Source organism: Dipodomys ordii, unplaced genomic scaffold (genome assembly GCF_000151885.1).
Source record: "Dipodomys ordii isolate 6190 unplaced genomic scaffold, Dord_2.0 Scaffold93, whole genome shotgun sequence".
Taxonomy (NCBI): domain Eukaryota; kingdom Metazoa; phylum Chordata; class Mammalia; order Rodentia; family Heteromyidae; genus Dipodomys; species Dipodomys ordii.
This window is the reverse complement of record NW_012267309.1, coordinates 4,000,916-4,019,717: the sequence shown is the minus strand read 5'-3', so window position 1 is coordinate 4,019,717 and position 18,802 is coordinate 4,000,916. Positions and strand designations below refer to the sequence as shown.

The 18,802-nt window shown below is 41.1% G+C and overlaps 1 protein-coding gene across 1 annotated transcript in view; it reads right to left on the bottom strand.

Annotated features, from left to right (window-relative positions):
* The window catches only part of Uhrf2 (ubiquitin-like with PHD and ring finger domains 2, E3 ubiquitin protein ligase), a 77,861-nt gene extending 59,065 nt beyond the window's left edge, over positions 1-18,796 (bottom strand). The window contains exons 1-2 of the mRNA XM_013026377.1: positions 18,596-18,796; positions 11,064-11,297 (exon numbers count right to left, since the gene is read on the bottom strand). Coding sequence (XP_012881831.1) covers positions 11,064-11,297; positions 18,596-18,748 — 387 coding nt within the window. The 5' untranslated portion in view covers positions 18,749-18,796. The remainder of the gene's footprint in view (positions 1-11,063; positions 11,298-18,595) is intronic.
* Positions 18,797-18,802: the final 6 nt, after the last annotated feature.

Below are 18,802 nucleotides of genomic sequence, written 5' to 3'. Positions count from 1 at the left end.
AAAAAAAAAAAAAAAAAAAGTTTTATTATCCTACTAACTATAGTGAACCATACAAAAAATGCATCTAAACTGCGACGGGATACTCTTAAATTCAGAACTTTTGTACATTACATAGACATACTATGTTAGGGCAAACAAATGAGTCAAAATACACATAAAAGATAACTCTTTCGTAGACAGAGTTTGGGTTTGGATGGCCGGTGGTCAAAAGAAAATTAACAAGAAAACAGGTATTTCCATGGTAAATTTCTAAGTAATCTAAATAAAGAACTACACCCCCTTTTTTTGGGGGGGTTACATTTAGTAACAAAATGGAAGGGAAAAAAAAGCTGGGGGGCTGGGAAGGTGGCTCAGTGGTAGAGTGCTTGCCTTGCATGCTCGAGGCCCTGGGTTCGATTCCTCAGCACCACATAAGCCAAAAGAAAAAAGCCGGAAGTGGTGCTGTGGCTCAAGTGGTAGAGTGCTAGCCTTGAGCTGAAGAGCTGAGGGACAGTGCCCAGGCCCAGAGTTCAGGCCCCACGACCGGACCCAAAAAAAAAAAAAAAAAAGCTGGGCATGAATGAAGGCTGGGGCAGGAGACTGGGGCAGGAAAAGGCAGGAAAACTGTGAGACCAGCCTGGGCTACATTGAAGGCACTGTTTCCAAAAATAGGAGAAAAAGAAGAGAGAGGATTGAGATAGAAGGATATGGCAAAGGAAAAGACAAAGAAGAAAACAGAATGTAGTAAGTAGGAGTGGTTCAACTGTATCCACAGGATCTTAATTGAAGGAAACATAAAGAGGTAGATGCCATTGCAAGAATCACTTAACATTTCCAAAAAAAAGGCACTAAAGGCTACAAAGGGAAGCACCAGATTTGGTCAAGAGGCAAAAGATACTACTAGGGAGAAAGCACAGGCCAGAGTGTTTACTGTTTTCCAGAGGAAAAAATCAAAACAAGCAGGACAGAGTAGAATAGGTTAAGATTAGCTGAATACTATCAATGGGCAAATCCCATTATCTGGTACATGGCTATGGGTAATCAATACAAGGAATATTTGGGCTAGTATGTGAACTGACTGGGAATGGAACACACAGGACTTTCTGCTTTGTTTCTTGGCTTGTTTATTTGCTGGCACCAGAGCTTGATGGGGCCTCATGCTCTCATTTGGCTTGCTTGCTATCATTGGGCCATTCCTCTAGTCTGGCATTTTACTTGTTATTTGGAAACAGAGACTTTTCTGGCTTTGAACTACAAACAATTTTACAGGTTTCAGAATCTTGAGTAGCTAGAATTGAGGCACCTAGTTGGCTCAAGATTGTTTGCTTTGAATATGAAAAACAGGTTCAGTGACAAGTGGTTAAAGATCTCTTAAGTATTAGCTAGTCTTTTCAATCCCCAGCACCAAATAAACAAAACACTGGTCCCAGTCTTCCCAGCGAGCAAGGTCCCTTGTATACATCATGATGTCAAGACATCATAAAATAGGGCTGGGAATGTGGCTCAGTGGTAAGAATGCTTGCCTAGCATGCATGAAGCCCTGGTTTCAAATCCTTAGTACCACATAAATAGAAAAAGCCAGAAGTGGCACTGTGGCTCAAGTACTAGAGATAGCCTTGAGCAAAAGAAGTTGAGGGACAGCGCCCAGGCTCTGAGTTCAAGCCCCAGGACTGCAAAAGAAAAAAAAAAACATAAAATATACAAATTTTTTAAATACGGCGAATATGAGCTGAAAAGTCACGAGGGAAAGTTCACTCACATGACTACACTTACTAGATGAATTTATTCATATTTTTAAAAACAGCTATATATATGAAGTCTTCCACGTCCAAGTGTTTCATTAAAAAACAAACACCAGAGTGCCAGTGGTTCACACTTGTAATTCTAGCTACTCAGGAAAAAGAGATCTGAGGATCATGGTTCAAAGCCAAGCCAGGCAGGAAGGTACATCTCATGGACTTAAACCAACTAACCACCAGAAAAAGTGACAGAGTGCTAGCTAGCCTTGATAGAAAGAGATCAGGGACAGAGCCCAGGCCCTGTCCTCAAGCCCTATAACTAAAACAAACAAACAAAAAACCCACAAAGACAACCACTCTGAAATATGGTGGTAAGCAAGGAATAGTTTAAAAACAAAAAACACACAAAACAAGCTGGGCGCTGGTGGCTCACACCTATAATCCTAGCTACTCAGGAGGCTGAGATCTTTGGATCTCAGTTCAAAGCCAGCCCAGGCAGGAAAATCCACAGGACTCTCATCTCCAATAAACCAATAGAAAATGGGAAGTGGCACTGTGACCCAAGTGGGAGAGGGCTAGCCTTGAGCTGAAGAGTGCAGGGACAGCATCCAGGCCCAGTGTTCAAGCCCCGTGACCGACAAAAAAAACAACAACAAAAAAAGCCAACAAAAAAAACCCCTAAACATCAAATACTAAGTGAGGGCTTACTTAAATAGGTGTTTTTGCTTGTTTTTTTGTTGGTCATAGGGCTTGAACTCTGGGCCTGGGTGATGTCCCTGAGCTCTTCAGCTCAAGGCAAGCACTCTACCACTTGAGCCACTGTGCCACTTCCATTTTCTGGTGGTTAATTGGAGATAAGAGTCTCATGGACTTGCCTGCCCAGGCTGGCTTTGAACCGAGATTCTCAGATCCCAGCTGCCTGAGTAAGCTAGAATTACAGGTGTGAGCCACTACTGTCGGCTTTGTTTTTATTCTATTGAGACATGGCTTCATTATGTTGTTTAGGATGGCCTGGAACTCACTATATACCTCAAGCTGGCCTTGAACTCCTTCCTACCTTCCCAAGTATCTGTGATTGTTGAGTATATAACACTTTCCCCCATACAGAAAACACTCCAACTCTGCAGATGATCCTGAGTTCAAGTCTTCCATCTATCACCTATAAGGAATTACCTTAAAACAAATTAACTTGCCTCAGCCTCATATTTTGAAATGTGTTAAAGACATACCTTGCAGTGTATTTGAGATAAGGTAAGAAAATCCACATAAAGTGCCAACTTAGCAAGAATATAATGTACACAAATAAAACAGCCGCCCTTTTCCTTTCTTTTGGGCTAGTCCTGGGGCTTGACCTCTGGGTCTGGGCTCTATCCCTGAGCTGCTTTTTTGTTCAAGAATAGATCTCTACCACGTGAGCCACAGTGCCACTTTCGGCTTTTTCTTTTTTCTTTTTGTTAGGCCTGGGACTTGAACTCTGGGCCTGTGCACTGCCCCTGAGCTTTAATCTACCCAAAGCTAATGCTCTACTACTTGAGCCATAGCACCACCTCCTGCTTTTTCTGTGATTAACTCGTGATAAGAGTCTCTCTGGGCCGGGCGCAGGTGGCTCACACCTGCTCAGAAGGCTGAGACCTGAGGATCATGGTTCAAAGCCAGCCCGGGCAGGAAAGTCCATGAAACTCTTCTCTCCAACAAACCACCAGAAAACTGGAAGTGGCTGTAGCTTAAATGCTAGAGCGCTAGCCTTGAACTGAAGAGCACAGGGACAGTTCTGAGGCCCAGAGTTCAAACCCTACGACCAACAACAACAAACAAAAAAAAAAGTCTCACGAACTTTCCTGCTGGAGCTGGCTTTAAACCATGATCCTCAGATCTCACCCTCCTAAGTAACCAGGATCATAAGGCATGAGCCACTAGCACCTGGCTTTCTGACTTTTTCTGAGTAGCTTATTAAAGGTAAGAGTCCCATGGATTTTCCTGCCTGGGTTAGCTTCAAACTTCAGATCTCAGCCTTCTGAGTAGCTAGGATTATAGGGGTGAGCCACTGGTGCTCAGCAACAATTGTCTTCTTACACTCAACATGCCCAATGTCAACACATTAAAACTCAGCATAGCCTCTCATTTTCCCATAGTTGGTAAACATTAACCACTAACATTAACCACTAACACTTAGAAAAATTACTTCTTTAATAATAATACAAGGACTTTGGACATGGCTCAAGTGGTAGAATAACTGTCTAGCAAGCATGAGGCCCTAAGTTCAAACATTAGCACTGTCAAAAAGTAGTAGCAATAATAATTATCATAAACTAAAAAATTCTTATTTTCCAGTAAGGTTCAGATATGAACACACTTGCTCTCAAAAGATACACAGCTAAAAAAAAAATGTGACAGCTAAGCTAGGAACACAGGTTTCTCCACTACACATGACTGACTCCTACTGGGTTTCATTAGAATATATATCTAAAAATGCAATATGGTTCCATTTACATTAATTTCAAAAACAGGAAAGTTAGGATTACATAAACCAGTAGGTTGTTAAAAGTTAGTAACAGGATAAAGGAAATAATTGCTTACAAGCAGAAAAGAGGGAATTATAATCAGCAAAAGGTAGTACTCTTCAAAGTTCCTGGAGCACTGTTACTCCGTTTCATAATCTGGATGGGTTTTAGAAACACTGATGCCACATTATTGCATTAAACTATTCTTTTTGTATTGTCTATTGCATTCAAAAATTTAAAAGGTTAAGTATCAAGAATTGCTTAAGGACAAGGGACAGTATAATACAAAACTAGCAATGATCTTACATGGTTATTGACAATTTTTTCTGTATTTCCTACAATTAATATAAGGCATGTAAAAAAAATTGTTTGTTTTTGCCAGTCCTGGGCTTGAACTCAGGACCTGGACACTGTCTCTGAGCTTCTTTTGCTCAAGGCTAAAGCTCTACCACTTGAGCCACAGCACCATTTCCAGCTTTTTCTGTTTATGTGGCACTCAGGAATCGAATCCAGGACTTCATGCATGCGAGGCAAGCACTCTACCACTAAGCCATATTCCTAGCCCGTGTAAAAAGCTTAACAATGTTATACTGTTAGCTAGGCCTTAAAACTTAACCAATCTAAAACACATCATTTAGGCTAGATGACAACCACTACAAAATATGTCTCCCACATTAACTTAGGTATCAAAAGAACACCCTAATTCAGAAAGTAAGTTTAGTTCCTATAGTCAGTCAACTAATGTTCAATATAGTGAGAATGAATAAGCCTAGTCCCTTCACAATCTTCTACAGACCAGATTCTTCTAATTTAATTAGTGATACCTAGAGTTTACAACTAGGTAGTAATACCTAGTAGTGATACCTACAGCATAAGGAAAATGGAAAAAAACTGACCAAATATTGTTCAGTTATCAAATATAGCAAAACAAGAAAGATGTTGGATAATAAATAACCAAATTAAATTTCATCTTAATATATTACTTAAATGTTTACTCATTCTAGTTTTGAATAAAGTGACCTGAAATTTCACTATATCCAGCTAATCTTTTTTTTTCCAGCTAATCTTGAGTAGCCAAAATACTGTATCAAAAGGAAGAAAAAAGCTGGGTGTTAGTGGTTCACGCCTGTAATCCTAGCTACTCAGGAGGCTGAGATCTAAGGATTGTGGTTCAAAGTCCGCCCTGCAGGACTATTCAGAAAAGGCCAGAAGTGGGGCTGTAGCTCAGTGGTAGAGCACTAGCCTTGAGCCAAAGATGCTCAGGGACAGTGCCCAGCCTGTAGTTCAAGCTCCTGGACCAGTACCAAAAAAAAAAAGGAAGGAAAAAAACCCAAAAACTTGTTTATTCAGAAAGCAATCTTTTTTTTTTGTTTGTTTGTTTTGCTTTGTCAATTGTGGGGCTTGAACTCTGGGCCTGAGCACTGTCCCTGCGCTCTTCAGTTCAAGGCTAGTGCTCTACCACTTGAGCTACAGCGCCACTTCCAGTTTTCTGGTGGTTTATTGGAGATAAGAGTTTCTCGGACTTTCCTGTCCAGGCTGGCTTTGAACTGTAATTCTCAGATCTCAGCCTCCTGAGTAGTTAGGATTACAGGCGTGAGCCACCGGCGCCCAGCACCAGAAAGCAATCTTAATTACAGAAACCTCTACATTTATAACAGGAAAATCTAGAACTAGTAATTAATTCAATAGCAGCACAAATTTTCAGCATGTGCAAGGCCGTGGGTTCAATCCCAAGCAGCAAGAACCCTACCACAAATAACATAAAAGAAAAAAATATATGTGTATGTAGTTGTCAATCCTGGTCTTGAACTTAGGGACTAGGTGCTGTCTCGAGCAATTCTGCTCAAGGCTGGTGCTCTACCACTGAGCTACAGTGCCGCTTCTGGTTTTCTAGTGGTTAATTGGAGGTAAGAGTCTCACCAATTTTTCTGCCTGGCTGGCTTCGAGCAGTGATCCTCAGATTTCAGCCTCCTGAGTAGCTAGGAGACTGTGAGCTTGACCTTTGGGGGTAGGTGTGGAATATTACTTGGTCCCTAGCTAGTGGAACTATTGTGGGAGGTTCCAGAAACTTCAGGAGGTAAGAGTCATACCAGAGGCAATCCTCTGGAGGTGATAGCTGGTTCTCAGTCTCTTCCTCTCTTGCCTCCTATCTACCATAAAGTGACAAATCCTTCCATTCCCAGGCACAAGGGACCTGGCTGTTTGTCAGGTATTTTGGTTAAAGTACTAAAAAAGTTACTAGTACATGTTCTAAAATAAGCAACTTATTTAAAAAATAAAATGTGAAAAAATAAAGTAGAATACTGATAGTGCTGAGGCTTAAATATAGTTCATTCCCTGTTAAAGGCTGTGTTTGACTTTAATTTCCACTGGTAGGTAGAATACAGAAATGTTGGCATGGTGCACCTGTAGTCTCAGCTACTAGGGAACTAAAGCAAAAGAATTACTTGAGCCCAGGAGCTTGAGGTCAATCTGGGCAACATGGTAAGCAACTATGTAACTATCTCTTAAAAATAAAAATAAATAGGGGCTGGGAAGGTGGCTCAGTGGTAGAGCACTTGCCTTGCATGCTCGAGGCCCTGGGTTCGATTCCTCAGCACCACATAAGCAAAAAAAAAGAAAAAAAGCCGGAAGTGGTGCTGTGGCTCAAGTGGTAGAGTGCTAGCCTTGAGCTGAAGAGCTGAGGGACAGCGCCCAGGCCCAGAGTTCAGGCCCCACAACTGGACCCAAAAATAAAATAAAATAAAAATAAACAAATGTGCAAATTTGACTAACATAGTTATTTATAATTTATAAGAACACAGACACTGTATCTCTTACCCTGTGCCACATTGGGACTGCCAACAAAAAAGCTATCACCATATAGACCACTGCTCTTTCAACAAAAGTATAAGCCATAATTTTTGTGTGTTTATGCCAATACTTCTTGAACTCATGACCTGCCACTGTCCCTTAACTTGTTCACTCAAGGCTGCCACTCTATCCCTTGATCTACACTTCCACTTCTGGCTTTTTTGTGGTCAAGTGGAGATAAGAGTCTCAGGGAAAGCTAGGCACCAGTGGCTCACACCTGTAATCCTAGCTACTCAGGAGGCTGAGATCTGAGGATCACAGAAAACAGCCCGGGCAGGAAAGACTATGAGACTCTTGGCTCCAATTAACCACAGAAAACCATGATATGGCTCAAAGTAGTAGAGTAGTAGCCTTGAGCAAAAGTGCTCAGGGATGGTGTCCAGGCCCCCAGTTCAAGCCACAGGACCAGCAAAAAAAAAAAAAAAGGCTCAGCATTCTGAGTAGCCAGGATTACAGGTGTGAGCCACTGACACCCAGCTTATAAATTAAAAAAAAGGAAAAAAGAAATACAAATCTCATCCAATCTGTGGCATTTTATTATTGGCAAGAGAAAACAGAATAAGTATATATATGACAAATAAATAGGTGATATAGATAAAACATAAAGTTAATTTTCAGTGCCTTAAAATAGCAATACAACAAAAGTTAGACCCTTTGAAAATGCCATGAAGAAACCACAGTTGTTTATCATTGTACTAACAGCAACTGGAATAGAACTTGTCACAACTGGATACTCAAAGATATTGACTGAGAAGAACAGAGGAAGGGAAAGAGAGGGAGGGAGGACTACATAGGATACAATTTCAATTTATATCCTAATTTATTTCTAGATTTATGGCATTTGGGGGGCTTCCCCCTCTACTGATTGATTACGGAAGGAAATCTAATAGCATTACAATATTAGGTTTGTTTTAAAATGTTTTCCCAGCTATCTGCAATAGTCAACTTTACCTTCTCAAAATTTTTTTTTTCTCCTGCCTTACTGTATTATCTAGCACTTGCAGAAAGATATCAAGTAACACCAATATTAATTGGCTTTCTCGACTGGCTCTTATTTTCAATGGGAGCACTTTTAAGTTTTTCATCATCATTAAGCATAATGTCAAGCATGGTTTGACATATTCATCTCTTTTATTTGTGTAAAATCATGAATGGATTCAAATTTGTATTTAGATACACAAAATGCTTTAAATTAGATACTTTTTCTTTATTCATTAATACAAAGAAATGTACTAGGACATTTTCTAATAATGAATGATGCCCACTTTCTGACATTTTGACAAAATATATCAGTTAATAATCATAACTATTTATTGGTGTTCTTTCTGTCTGTCAGGGTCCTCTCCCTCCCCTCCACCCCTACTGGAATTTGAACTTTACATCCTTACACTTGTTAGGCAGGCACTCTACCCTTGAGCTACTCCTCTAAACCTTTTTGCTTTATTTTTCAGATAGGGAGACCAAAATTTCTGCCCAGGGCTGACTTTACAATGTGATCCTACTTATAGTCTTTTGTACACCAAGGATCACAGGCTGATACACCACACCCAGTTTACTGACTGACATGGAGTCTCACGAACTTTTTTGCTTGGATTTACCTTAAACCATGATCCTCCTGATCTCAATCTCCTAACTGAGGTAAATAGACAGAGGCTGTTGCACCAGGCTCTTTGCCAGCTTTCTTGATTCCTTCCATATTTATGCTTGCATTTTTCTTAAGACTCAAATTAAATCTATTTGCATTTCTTTAAATAAAAATTTCATCTATTAAATTTTGATTTTCAAAACATTTGAAAATATGAGTTTAATATACTTTTATCTGAATATGTCAATTCATCCCAACTAATAAACAAGTTTCAAAAATAGAAAAGGAGGAAATAAAACTGTCACTCTATTATAATGGAATTTGAAACTACTGCAGGACAAAAAAAGTCAATAAATAAGTCAACAGTACTTCTTATGTACCAGCAAATTAATGATCACTTACAAAGACAACCATTTATAACCAGGTATTGCTGGCTCAAGCTTGTAATCCTAACTACTTAAGAAGCCCAGAGCTGAGGATGAAGGGTTAAAGCCAGCTTCATCAGGAAAGTCCTTGAGACTCATCTCCATTTAACCACCAAAAAGCCAGAAATAAATCTCAAATGGTCAGAGTGCCAGCCTTTAATGAAAAAGCTAAGGGATAGAGCCCAGGTCCTGACTTCAAGCTTCAGTACAGGTACAAAAAAAGATATAATAGGTCAAACAAGAATATTAATTAAAAGATACTGGGCACTAGTGGTTCATGCCTGTGTTCTTACCTAACTTGGAAGGCTGAGATCTGAGCATCACATTTCTTAAAGCTAGCCTGAGCAGGAAAGTCGTGAGACTCTTATCTATAATTAACCACTAAAAAAGCTGTTAGTTGAGCTAGGCTCAAGTAGTAAAATGACAGCCTTGAGAATAAAAGCTCAGGACAGCACCCAGGCCCTGAGTTCAAGCCTTACAAGCACCCCACCCTCCCCAAAAAGATGTCAAAAGATCTAAATTAATGGACATGTCTCATGTTCATGAATAAAAAGACTGAACATGTTCATGAATTAAGAAACTCAACATTGCTGGTATCGGGCTGGGAAGGTGGCTCAGTGGTAGAGCGCTTGCCTTGCATGCATGAGGCCCTGGGTTCGATTCCTCAGCACCACATAAGCAGAAAAAAGCCAGAAGTGGTGCTGTGGCTCAAGTGGTAGAGTGCTAGCCTTGAGCTGAAGAGCTGAGGGACAGCACCCAGGCCCAGAGTTCAAGGCCCATGACTAGCAAAAAAAAAAAAAAACATTGCTGGTAGCTCACACTTGTAATGCTAGTTAGTAGGAGGCTGAGATCTGAGGATCATGGTTCAAAGCCATCTGGGGCAGGAAAGCCCATAAGCCTTTTATCTCTAATTAACTACCAAAAAAAGCTAAAAGTGGAGCTGTGGCTCAAGTAGTAGTACGCTAGCCTTGAGCAAAAAAGCTCAAATACAGCACACAGGCCCTGAGTTCAAGTCTCGTGACCAGCACAAAAACAAAACCATAAATAAAAATAAAAAACAAATAACCCCCCAGGATTGTTAAAGATACCAATCTCTACACTGATCTGCAGATGCAATCCCACTGAAATCCTAACAGATGGTTTGTAGAGCTTTGATAATTCTAACAATTTTAATTTCGAGTGTTTCATTTGTTTCTAACCCAAAAGCCAAAACACTCTTGAAGACTGGAAAAAAGTTCTGGAAATGGAAGAAATCAAAAAACGCTACAAGGCTAGAATGATATGGGCACATGAGTAGACAAATAGGCCAATGGAACAAAAGAAAGTCTGATGGCAGCCATTGAGTGAACAATCAGAACTTCTATTGTTGGATAGAAATCTAAAGAAATTCTTGACCATATGCATCAAGATACACACTGAAGTTTCAATAACACTATTAAAAGCAGCTGAAGCTAGAAATAGTCCACGCGTCCATTAATTGTGGATTAACTATATAGTAGCATGTTAATAAAACAGAATGTAATAGCATGAAAGAATAAAACAGCTATATGCACCAGAATAATCTCTCAATGTTGGAGAGAGTAGAATTACCATCATAAAAAATTCAATTATAGATAAAACAACATTATTGTTTATAGAGAAATATACAGATTATAAAACCAAAAAAGAACAAAATGATCACAAAAGTCCAAATAAATAGTTTACCTTTTAGAGAGGGAAATGTATTCTTAAAGGAGCACACAGGCTTTAAAGACATCATTCTATTTGATGGAATTATAACAAGTATTTTCTTTATCATTCTTTGAACATATGCATGTATTTGCTTAATTCACAGCAAACTTTTAAAGACTACTTTTAAAAGTTAAAACTATTAATAGCCCAATCTTACTTTCAAATGGTAATCAGTATTTACTTATTCATGATGACTTGAGTCAAGTAGACATCAGTATTCTCACAACTAAGAAGTATGAAGACGACATACCTTATATAGTCCAAAGCCAGGATCAATGAGACAAGCACGAGTTGATGTAGAAGGCTGACTGGAAGATCCCACCCTTGCAGCTTTCTTTACTTTAGGTGGACTATTAGAACAGGGTTTAGCCTGTATATCCGTCTGTTTAGATGTGCTAGGAAGATCAGAGTCTGGGCGAACTAGTAGCTGAATTATATCATTCAGTCCAACATTATAGTCAAATAAAGTATATCCATTTTCCAACTAGAAAAAAAAAGAAAAATATTTATTGAAATGTTTCTCTCAAAACAATTTTCCTACAGCTTCAGTTGACCAAATGTCCACACCAAACTATTGAAATAAAGTTCATAGCATGAAAACTTAGTGATCTTGAAACCATTCATACTGTCTTATGTTCTCTGATGTACCTTCTCTGGACCCCAATAAATTCTTAAGAACCACTCTACATTAACTAGAGAGAACTGCTAGTCATTAAATTTTTTTTAAAAAAGCATACCTGCGTCATCATGATTTCCCTACCCTCTCCCCACACCCAAAAAAAACCCCTCAACAACCACCACCACACCTCTACACTGATCTCACTAATTCTGTTTTTGGTTTAGTGTTAGAGACAGGTTTTGCTATATAACCCAGAATGGCCTCTAATTAAAGATCTTTCTACTCCAGTCTCATGAGTGCTGGCAGTACAGTTGTAATTAGCTTTCTCAACAAATATTTTAATGACTAGTGCCTGAATCCACTGGAAGGAAAAAATGTAAATTTTGAAAACAAGTTGTTTTATGACCTTGTGTTCATTGTGATTAAGTCAAATACGTTATATTTCTGAAACACTGTAAATTTTTCATGTTATCTTCCACCTACCTAAAGCTCTCTCTCTTTTTTTATTTTAAACAGTATCCTAAAGCTCTCTTAATTCTATGCAACTTCAAAGATTAAGTTTTATCAGGAAGTCTTCCAGGATGAACAGCAAATAAATTACCTTGCATAAATTGCCTATATTTTGAGATAACATGTTTTAAGTTGTAAGTCAAAGTGTGTTCTCTCAAAAAACAAATGTTTGTAGTCCTACTCCAGAGTAGGCTTAAGATGTAGTACAGTGGAAGTGCATCTACATAGTATGCACAAAGCCGTAGCTTCATGCCACCTCCTTCCACCCCCAAAATAATCCTACATCTGAATCTGACCTTACTTGGAAATAGGTTATTTAGAGGTAATCTGGGTACACATTTGACTGAAGAAATGCAAAAGTAGGGCCAATGCTTGCCGAATTCCAGCAACTGGGGGGAATCAGGTTCCAGGTCAGCTGGACCCCATCCCATCTCAATCAACAAGCCAGGTGTAATGGTGCACATCTTTGATTCTAGCTATGGAAGAGGTCATAGGAAGGTCTGCAGGTTAAGGCCTAGCTGTGCAAAAGCAAGAAAACGGGGGGAAGGGGGAAGCCAAGAGAGGGAGGGAGAGAGAAGAGAGGGAGAGAAGAAGAGAGAGAGAGAGAGAGAGAAAGGAAAACAAAAAAGTATTGGGGTGTATAGCTCAACAAGTGCAGCTAGAGGAAGGTTGAAGGCCTGAGTGCAAAGTAAAACAAAGGCAAAACCTATATCCTCCCAAAACGTATATGCTGAATTCTTAACTCCAACTGTTCTTCAAAAAGGGAATTAAGTTAAAATGAAGTCACTAAGGTGAGCCTCTAATCAAGTATGACTGGTGCTAAAATAAATGTGGACAGAGACAGACACAAAAATGCAAGGAAATTCTCCCATAGAGCTATAAGAGAACACCAGATGACATCTTGAATTCTAGCTCTAGAACAAAAACAAATTTCTGTGGTTTTAAGCTACTAAAGCATTTTGAAACTTTGTTATAATAGCACTTAGGTAACTAATTCTCCATTTTGTTTCTTTATAAAACACTGCTGGCTCTTTCACTATAGTTAAATAAGAAAACTGAGCTTAAAGATCAGGCTACCATTGCCCCAGAAACACTTACACTAGTCATTTTCTTCTCCTTATAATGTAATATTTAATCACCATTCACAACTATCTAAAACTACCCAGACTTTGTGAATTCAACCAAACAAAAAGTAACTCTCTCCTTTTATTATAAAGTCACATATGTCAGTGATTGTATATTTACAACCTACAAGTTACAAGCATTCACATTTATTAAGTAGAACAAGGGATCAAAAATGTTACAAACTGTCAGTAAAGGAATTAAATTAGGTATTATCTTACATTAGTTAGTTTGCCTAGGGGCTGAAAATGCAATTTAGGGTAATGGCAGAGTAACTGACTACTATAGGCACAGTCCTACAAAACATACAAAGATAGAGACATCATGCTTAGTCTAAATAAGCATAAGAAATATCCCAAGGGAGTAAGCAGATATGCTCTTAAATCAATAGGATGTCAATATAATCAGAAAAAAAAATCCAAAGAACTCTACTAATTCAGAATCCTGGAAGGGGAGGGGGGGAACAATAGCCAAAAGAACACCAATTCTGGAAGCAATGAAAAAAAAAAAAACCAATCTGATTAAACATTCAAACCAAGGAACACTGACAATTACAAGACAAAAAAAAAAAGTAGTATTTAGAGTAGAAAAAGATTCTATAATAGCTAGAGTATGCCCACAATAAAGATAGGAATAAACACTGGGCACTGGTGGCTCACGCCTGTAACTCTACCTACTCAGGAGGCTGAGATCTGAGTATTGGGGTTTGAAGCCAGAATAAACCACTCTGAAAAAGCCAGAAGTAGCACTGTGACTCAAGTGGTAGAGTATTAGCCTTGAGCACAAAGAGGCTCTGGGACAGCACCGAGACCCTAAATTCAAGCCCCAAGACTGAAGCGAGAGAGGGAGGAATAAAGATGAGCATAGTGGTTCAGGCCTGCAATTCCTGTATTTGGAAGGCTGTGGCAAGAGGATTGGTAGATAGTTCTAGCTGCCTGGGTTACAAGGTGAGACCATCTCCCACTTTCTTCCTTCCTTTCCTGTAGCAGTGGAGTTTGAACTCAGGATTTTGTGCTTGCTAGGAAGGTACTCTACCTACCACTGGAGCAATGTCCCCAGCCCTTTATGCTTTTTTTTTTTTTTTCAAATAGGGTCTCATGCTTTTTTCCCTTAGCCAGCCTCCACCAGCAATCCTCCCACCTCTGCCTCCCACTATCTGGAACTACACTTGCGAGCCACCATGCCCTGCCTTCACAAGCACAAGCATTTTTTCTATTAAGTCTGAGACCCAAGAGGCAGAGGAATCTTGGGGGACATTCCTACTCTCAACCCTTCTGACTAGTTTCTACAAAATGATAACCAAGAATAAATATTAAGTTGCTTTGAATGGTAGTTTTTCTAAACTTGATTTGACAGGAAAAGTATGCCTAAAGAGTAGAACCCTAAGCAATCAAGGTATGAAACCCTGTAATAAAAGCTGTAACTTGCCTAGAGTCAACCTTTCTTCACACTATCACATACTTTTTTCCTTTACATTATATGTTCCACTCTAGATTCTCGAAGATTTAGAGCTCAAAGTCCAATGAGGAGATACATACCTATAACCCCAGCACTTGGAAGACTGAGGCAGGTGGATCTCAATTTTGAGTCTAGCCCGGGCTATATAACAAGACCTTGTCTCAAAAAAAAAAAAAAAAATTAGTTGAGTGCCAGTGGCTTATGCCCATAATTCTAGATACTCAGGAAGCTGAGTTGATGGATCTCAGTTTGAAGCCAGTGGGGGCAGTAAAGTCTGAGACTCCATCTCCAAAACAACCAACAAAAAGCCAAACTAGAGGTATGGCTCAAGTTAGTGTCAGCTGTGAGTAAGCAAGCTACTGAGGCCTTGAATTCAAAAACCCTGGTCTCTGTCTCTCTCTGTGTATTTCTCTCTCTCTCTCTCACACACACACACACACACACAAAGGGATTTATCAACACGTTTTGGGGGGGAAAATCCACTTTCCAGTGTCTCAAACTCAACTTCCCTGACAAGAAAGTTCAAATGAGGTTTCCCTACTCTAACCAAAATGTCAGCCCTAAATTTCAAGTTTCTATTTTGATCCTCGTAAGTGGAATCAAGGGCTGAGAAATGGCTCAAAAATTACTTGCTACTTAGGAGGCTGAGATCCAAGGACAGAGGTTCAAATCTAGCCCAGCAGGAAAGTCCATGAGACTCTAATCTCAACCACCAGAAAACTGGAAGTGGCACTGTGGCTCCAAGTGGTAGAGCGCTATCCTTGAGTGAAAAAGCTCAGGCCCTGAGTTCAAGCATCCACACAAAGCCTAGTACCGCTGGGGGGGAAAAAAGTGGAGTCAAATTTGCAGCTTCTCAAACTAAATCTGCAGATAGATCACTTAGAGACTAAGTTAGAATATGGATTCTTCTTCAGCAGATAGATGTGTTGTGCCCATGCAAAACTAATGTTGCTGGTCCTAAGAACCCAGGAAAGAGTCTGAGTAGTAGTACTATCCTATAAACACTCATTTTAAAATTTGAATGTTCATCAAGATCTTGTGGGATCTTATTAACTATATACTTGGAATTTTTTTTTTTTTTGGGTCCGGTCGTGGGGCCTGAACTCTGGGCCTGGGCGCTGTCCCTCAGCTCTTCAGCTCAAGGTTAGTGCTCTACCTCTTGAGCCACAGCACCACTTCCGGCTTTTTTCTTTTTGCTTATGTGGTGCTGAGAAATCGAACCCAGGGCCTCAGGCATGCAAGGCAAGCACTCTACCACTGAGCCACCTTCCCAGCCCATACTTGGAATTCTTAAGTACACTTGAAATCTGAAATAAATATGTATAAGTCAGTCTAAGCAGAAGACTTAATAAACGGGGAAGGGAATGTCATTTCTTTTTTGTGTGTGCTGGTCCTGAGACTTGAGGGTCTGAGCACTGTCCTTGGACTTTTTGCTCAAGGCTAGCACTCTACCACTACTATCACTTGAGCCACAACTTCACTACTGGCTTTTTGGTGGTTAACTGGAGATAAGAGTCTCATTATGCGAGACCCTGGTGGCTCATGTAACCTTGCTACTCAGGAAGCTGAGTAGAAGAATTGCAGTTCAAAGCCAGCCTGGAAAAGCCAGCAGGAAAGTCTGTGAGGCTCTTAGCTCCAATTAGCCAGCAAACCAGAAGTGGAGCAGAAAAACTCAGGGACAGCGCCCAGGCCCTGAGTTCAAGCCCCATGATTGAACCCCCTCCCCCCCCCCACCAAAAAAAAGCCTCATGGCCTTTCTTGCCCAGGTTGGCCTCAAACAATTCTCAGCTCTCAAGCATTCTGAGTGAATAGGATTATAGCTATGAGCCACCAGCATCCAGGTTTGTTTGTGTGTGTGCGTGTAAAGTCCATGTGTCTTGCTATGTTACCAAGGGTAAGTTCAAAAGATACTGTTTCAACCTTCCAAGTAAGCTGGAAATAGCATAATGCCTTGTACCAATTAGTTTTATTTACAAATTTTTTATTTATGTATGCATGATGCTTTATTTAACATGTAGCAGTAAAATATCCTGAGAAAAGACTTTCCTTTTTCTTTTTTTGTCGGTCGTGGGGCCTGAACTCTGGGCCTGGGCGCTGTCCCTCAGTTTTTCAGTTCAAGGCTAGCTCTCTACCACTTGAGCCACAGCGCCACTTCCGGCATTTTTCTTTTTGCTTATGTGGTGCTGAGGAATCGAACCCAGGGTCTCAGGCATGCAAGGAAAGCACTCTACCACTGAGCCACCTTCCCAGCCCAGACTTTCCTTTTTCTAATGAGCACAAAGGTATTTTACAGGATAGTGTGACAATGAAGTAGTTGCCTGCTACAGGCACACTATACTCTAAAGATTATGGATCTCCAAAGACAAATAGAGATGCCACACTACTTGTCAGTTCATAAGGACCTGAACACCACTGGATATCTTCATTTTCTCTACGTCAATGGCTGGCATCAAAGTAGTAGGTTATCGACTGACAGGGGAAGAAGTACAAAGAAAGGTTGTACTCGAAAGTTTTCCCCAGAATCTGAAACTATGTTCCTGGTTTACTGAAATTTTACTTTGTAGCTCTGCATTTAATTCAGTCTTATAGCATTTCCTCAAGACATCCAGATGCACTATAGTTTGGAATATCAGATCACTAGACTTTATGAGTGCCATCAAGAAATATAGCCTCATTCTTCACTTCTATCTCTGGTTCTGGAGCCACCAAAGCATCCTAGAAATTTATGTACTATTATTACTTACTAGAAAATAAAATTCAGAGAACTCAGCTTTTCACCTGTGACCAAAAGGAAAAAAAGTTTTCTGCCACTTGAGGCACTGAAACACAAAACTATCTATTATTTAATACAGGTACAACTATGTCAAAGCAAAGCTTACAATCGAGTGGGACATCTCTTTTTGCAAGTCACAAATACTTGTGTTTTGTGCTGGATGCAAATATAAAACAACAATACCTGGATGGCTTTTTCCCATTGTAAATTTTCTTTTAAAGTATCTGGACAATCTTAGAAAGGTAAGCCTGTGAAAGGGAGAAAAATATTCCTTGCAAACTTTTTGCAGCGTGTAGGCTACTTCTACCTAATCAAAATGATCTCCGTTTATTTCAAACTGGAGCCAAACTGATCTATCAAGTGCAAGAAGCCAACTTTTCAATGGAATAAAAACCAAAAGACAACACACACACAAAGATAGGCCTTGGGTGTCTGTCTAGGCATGGTCCACTAGATTTATTGGTGGGACTGGAAAGATCGCAGACTGACCAGATCTTGGCAAGTATCATACAACTATCGGAGATGCTCACAATCACACGCACAGCTGAAAGACTTTCAGCCTCCAAGTTACTTCTGGCCACGCTACAGTGCCGTTTAAAAAGCCTGAATACGGAGAATACCCGAAAGTGAGTGGTAAGAAGAGCCCTCGGGGAATGAACCACAGCCCGAGAAACGGCAGTGTAAACCTAGCCCCGGGTTACATCAATCGCTCCACTAGCCCAGGTTTCTGGCACATCCAAGACTGATGCCACCAATGTAGGCTGCACAGCGAAAGGAGAAGGGACCCAAATGTTCAGAAAATCCTTATCCAAGCGTGCCCAGATCCTTCCAGGTTGTGTCAGAGGGAGCGATGTCATACTTTCCATGTCCAACCTGGGTACGAAGACACGATGCGGACCCTAGCGAAGTCGGGAGAAGCCAGCTCGCGCCTCCCGCGCTGTGGCATGGCTGCCAGCAGCGCCCGCTGCCCTCCCCACTCTCCAAGGCCTCCCGAGCGCGGGAAGCCAGGAGCCCGGAGCAAGCTGAGCCTGAGGCCGCTGTCCCACTGGATAAACAACGGCAAGGTCTCCACGTCCCGGGCTGCCCTCCCCGCGCGACCCACCAGGCGCACCTGTAGTCGCGCCCTCCCCCTCAGCCCGTCCCCACCACCACACACCGCAGGCCCGGGCCCCGCACCCCTGCCCACCCGAGGCGGAGCCCGCGCGCGCGTCGCGTCCGGCCTCAGGCCCACGCATCCCGAGGCGGCGCCCAGGGGGCTCCCGCCCGGAGCTTCGCAAGGGGCCAGGCGGGTGCGCTTCACCTGTTTGCCCCGGTAGAAGAGACGCTGGCACTCGGGCCGCACGTCGAACAGCGCCCAGACCCGCTCGCGTAGCTCCTCAATGGTGGCTTTGCGAGAGACGTCCTCGATGGTGCGCGTCTGGGAGCCGTCGATGGTGCGGACCTGGATCCACATCTTGGTACCAGGAGAGGGAGGCCGGGCTCGCCTTTGTCTCCCCCGGTGCTCGGG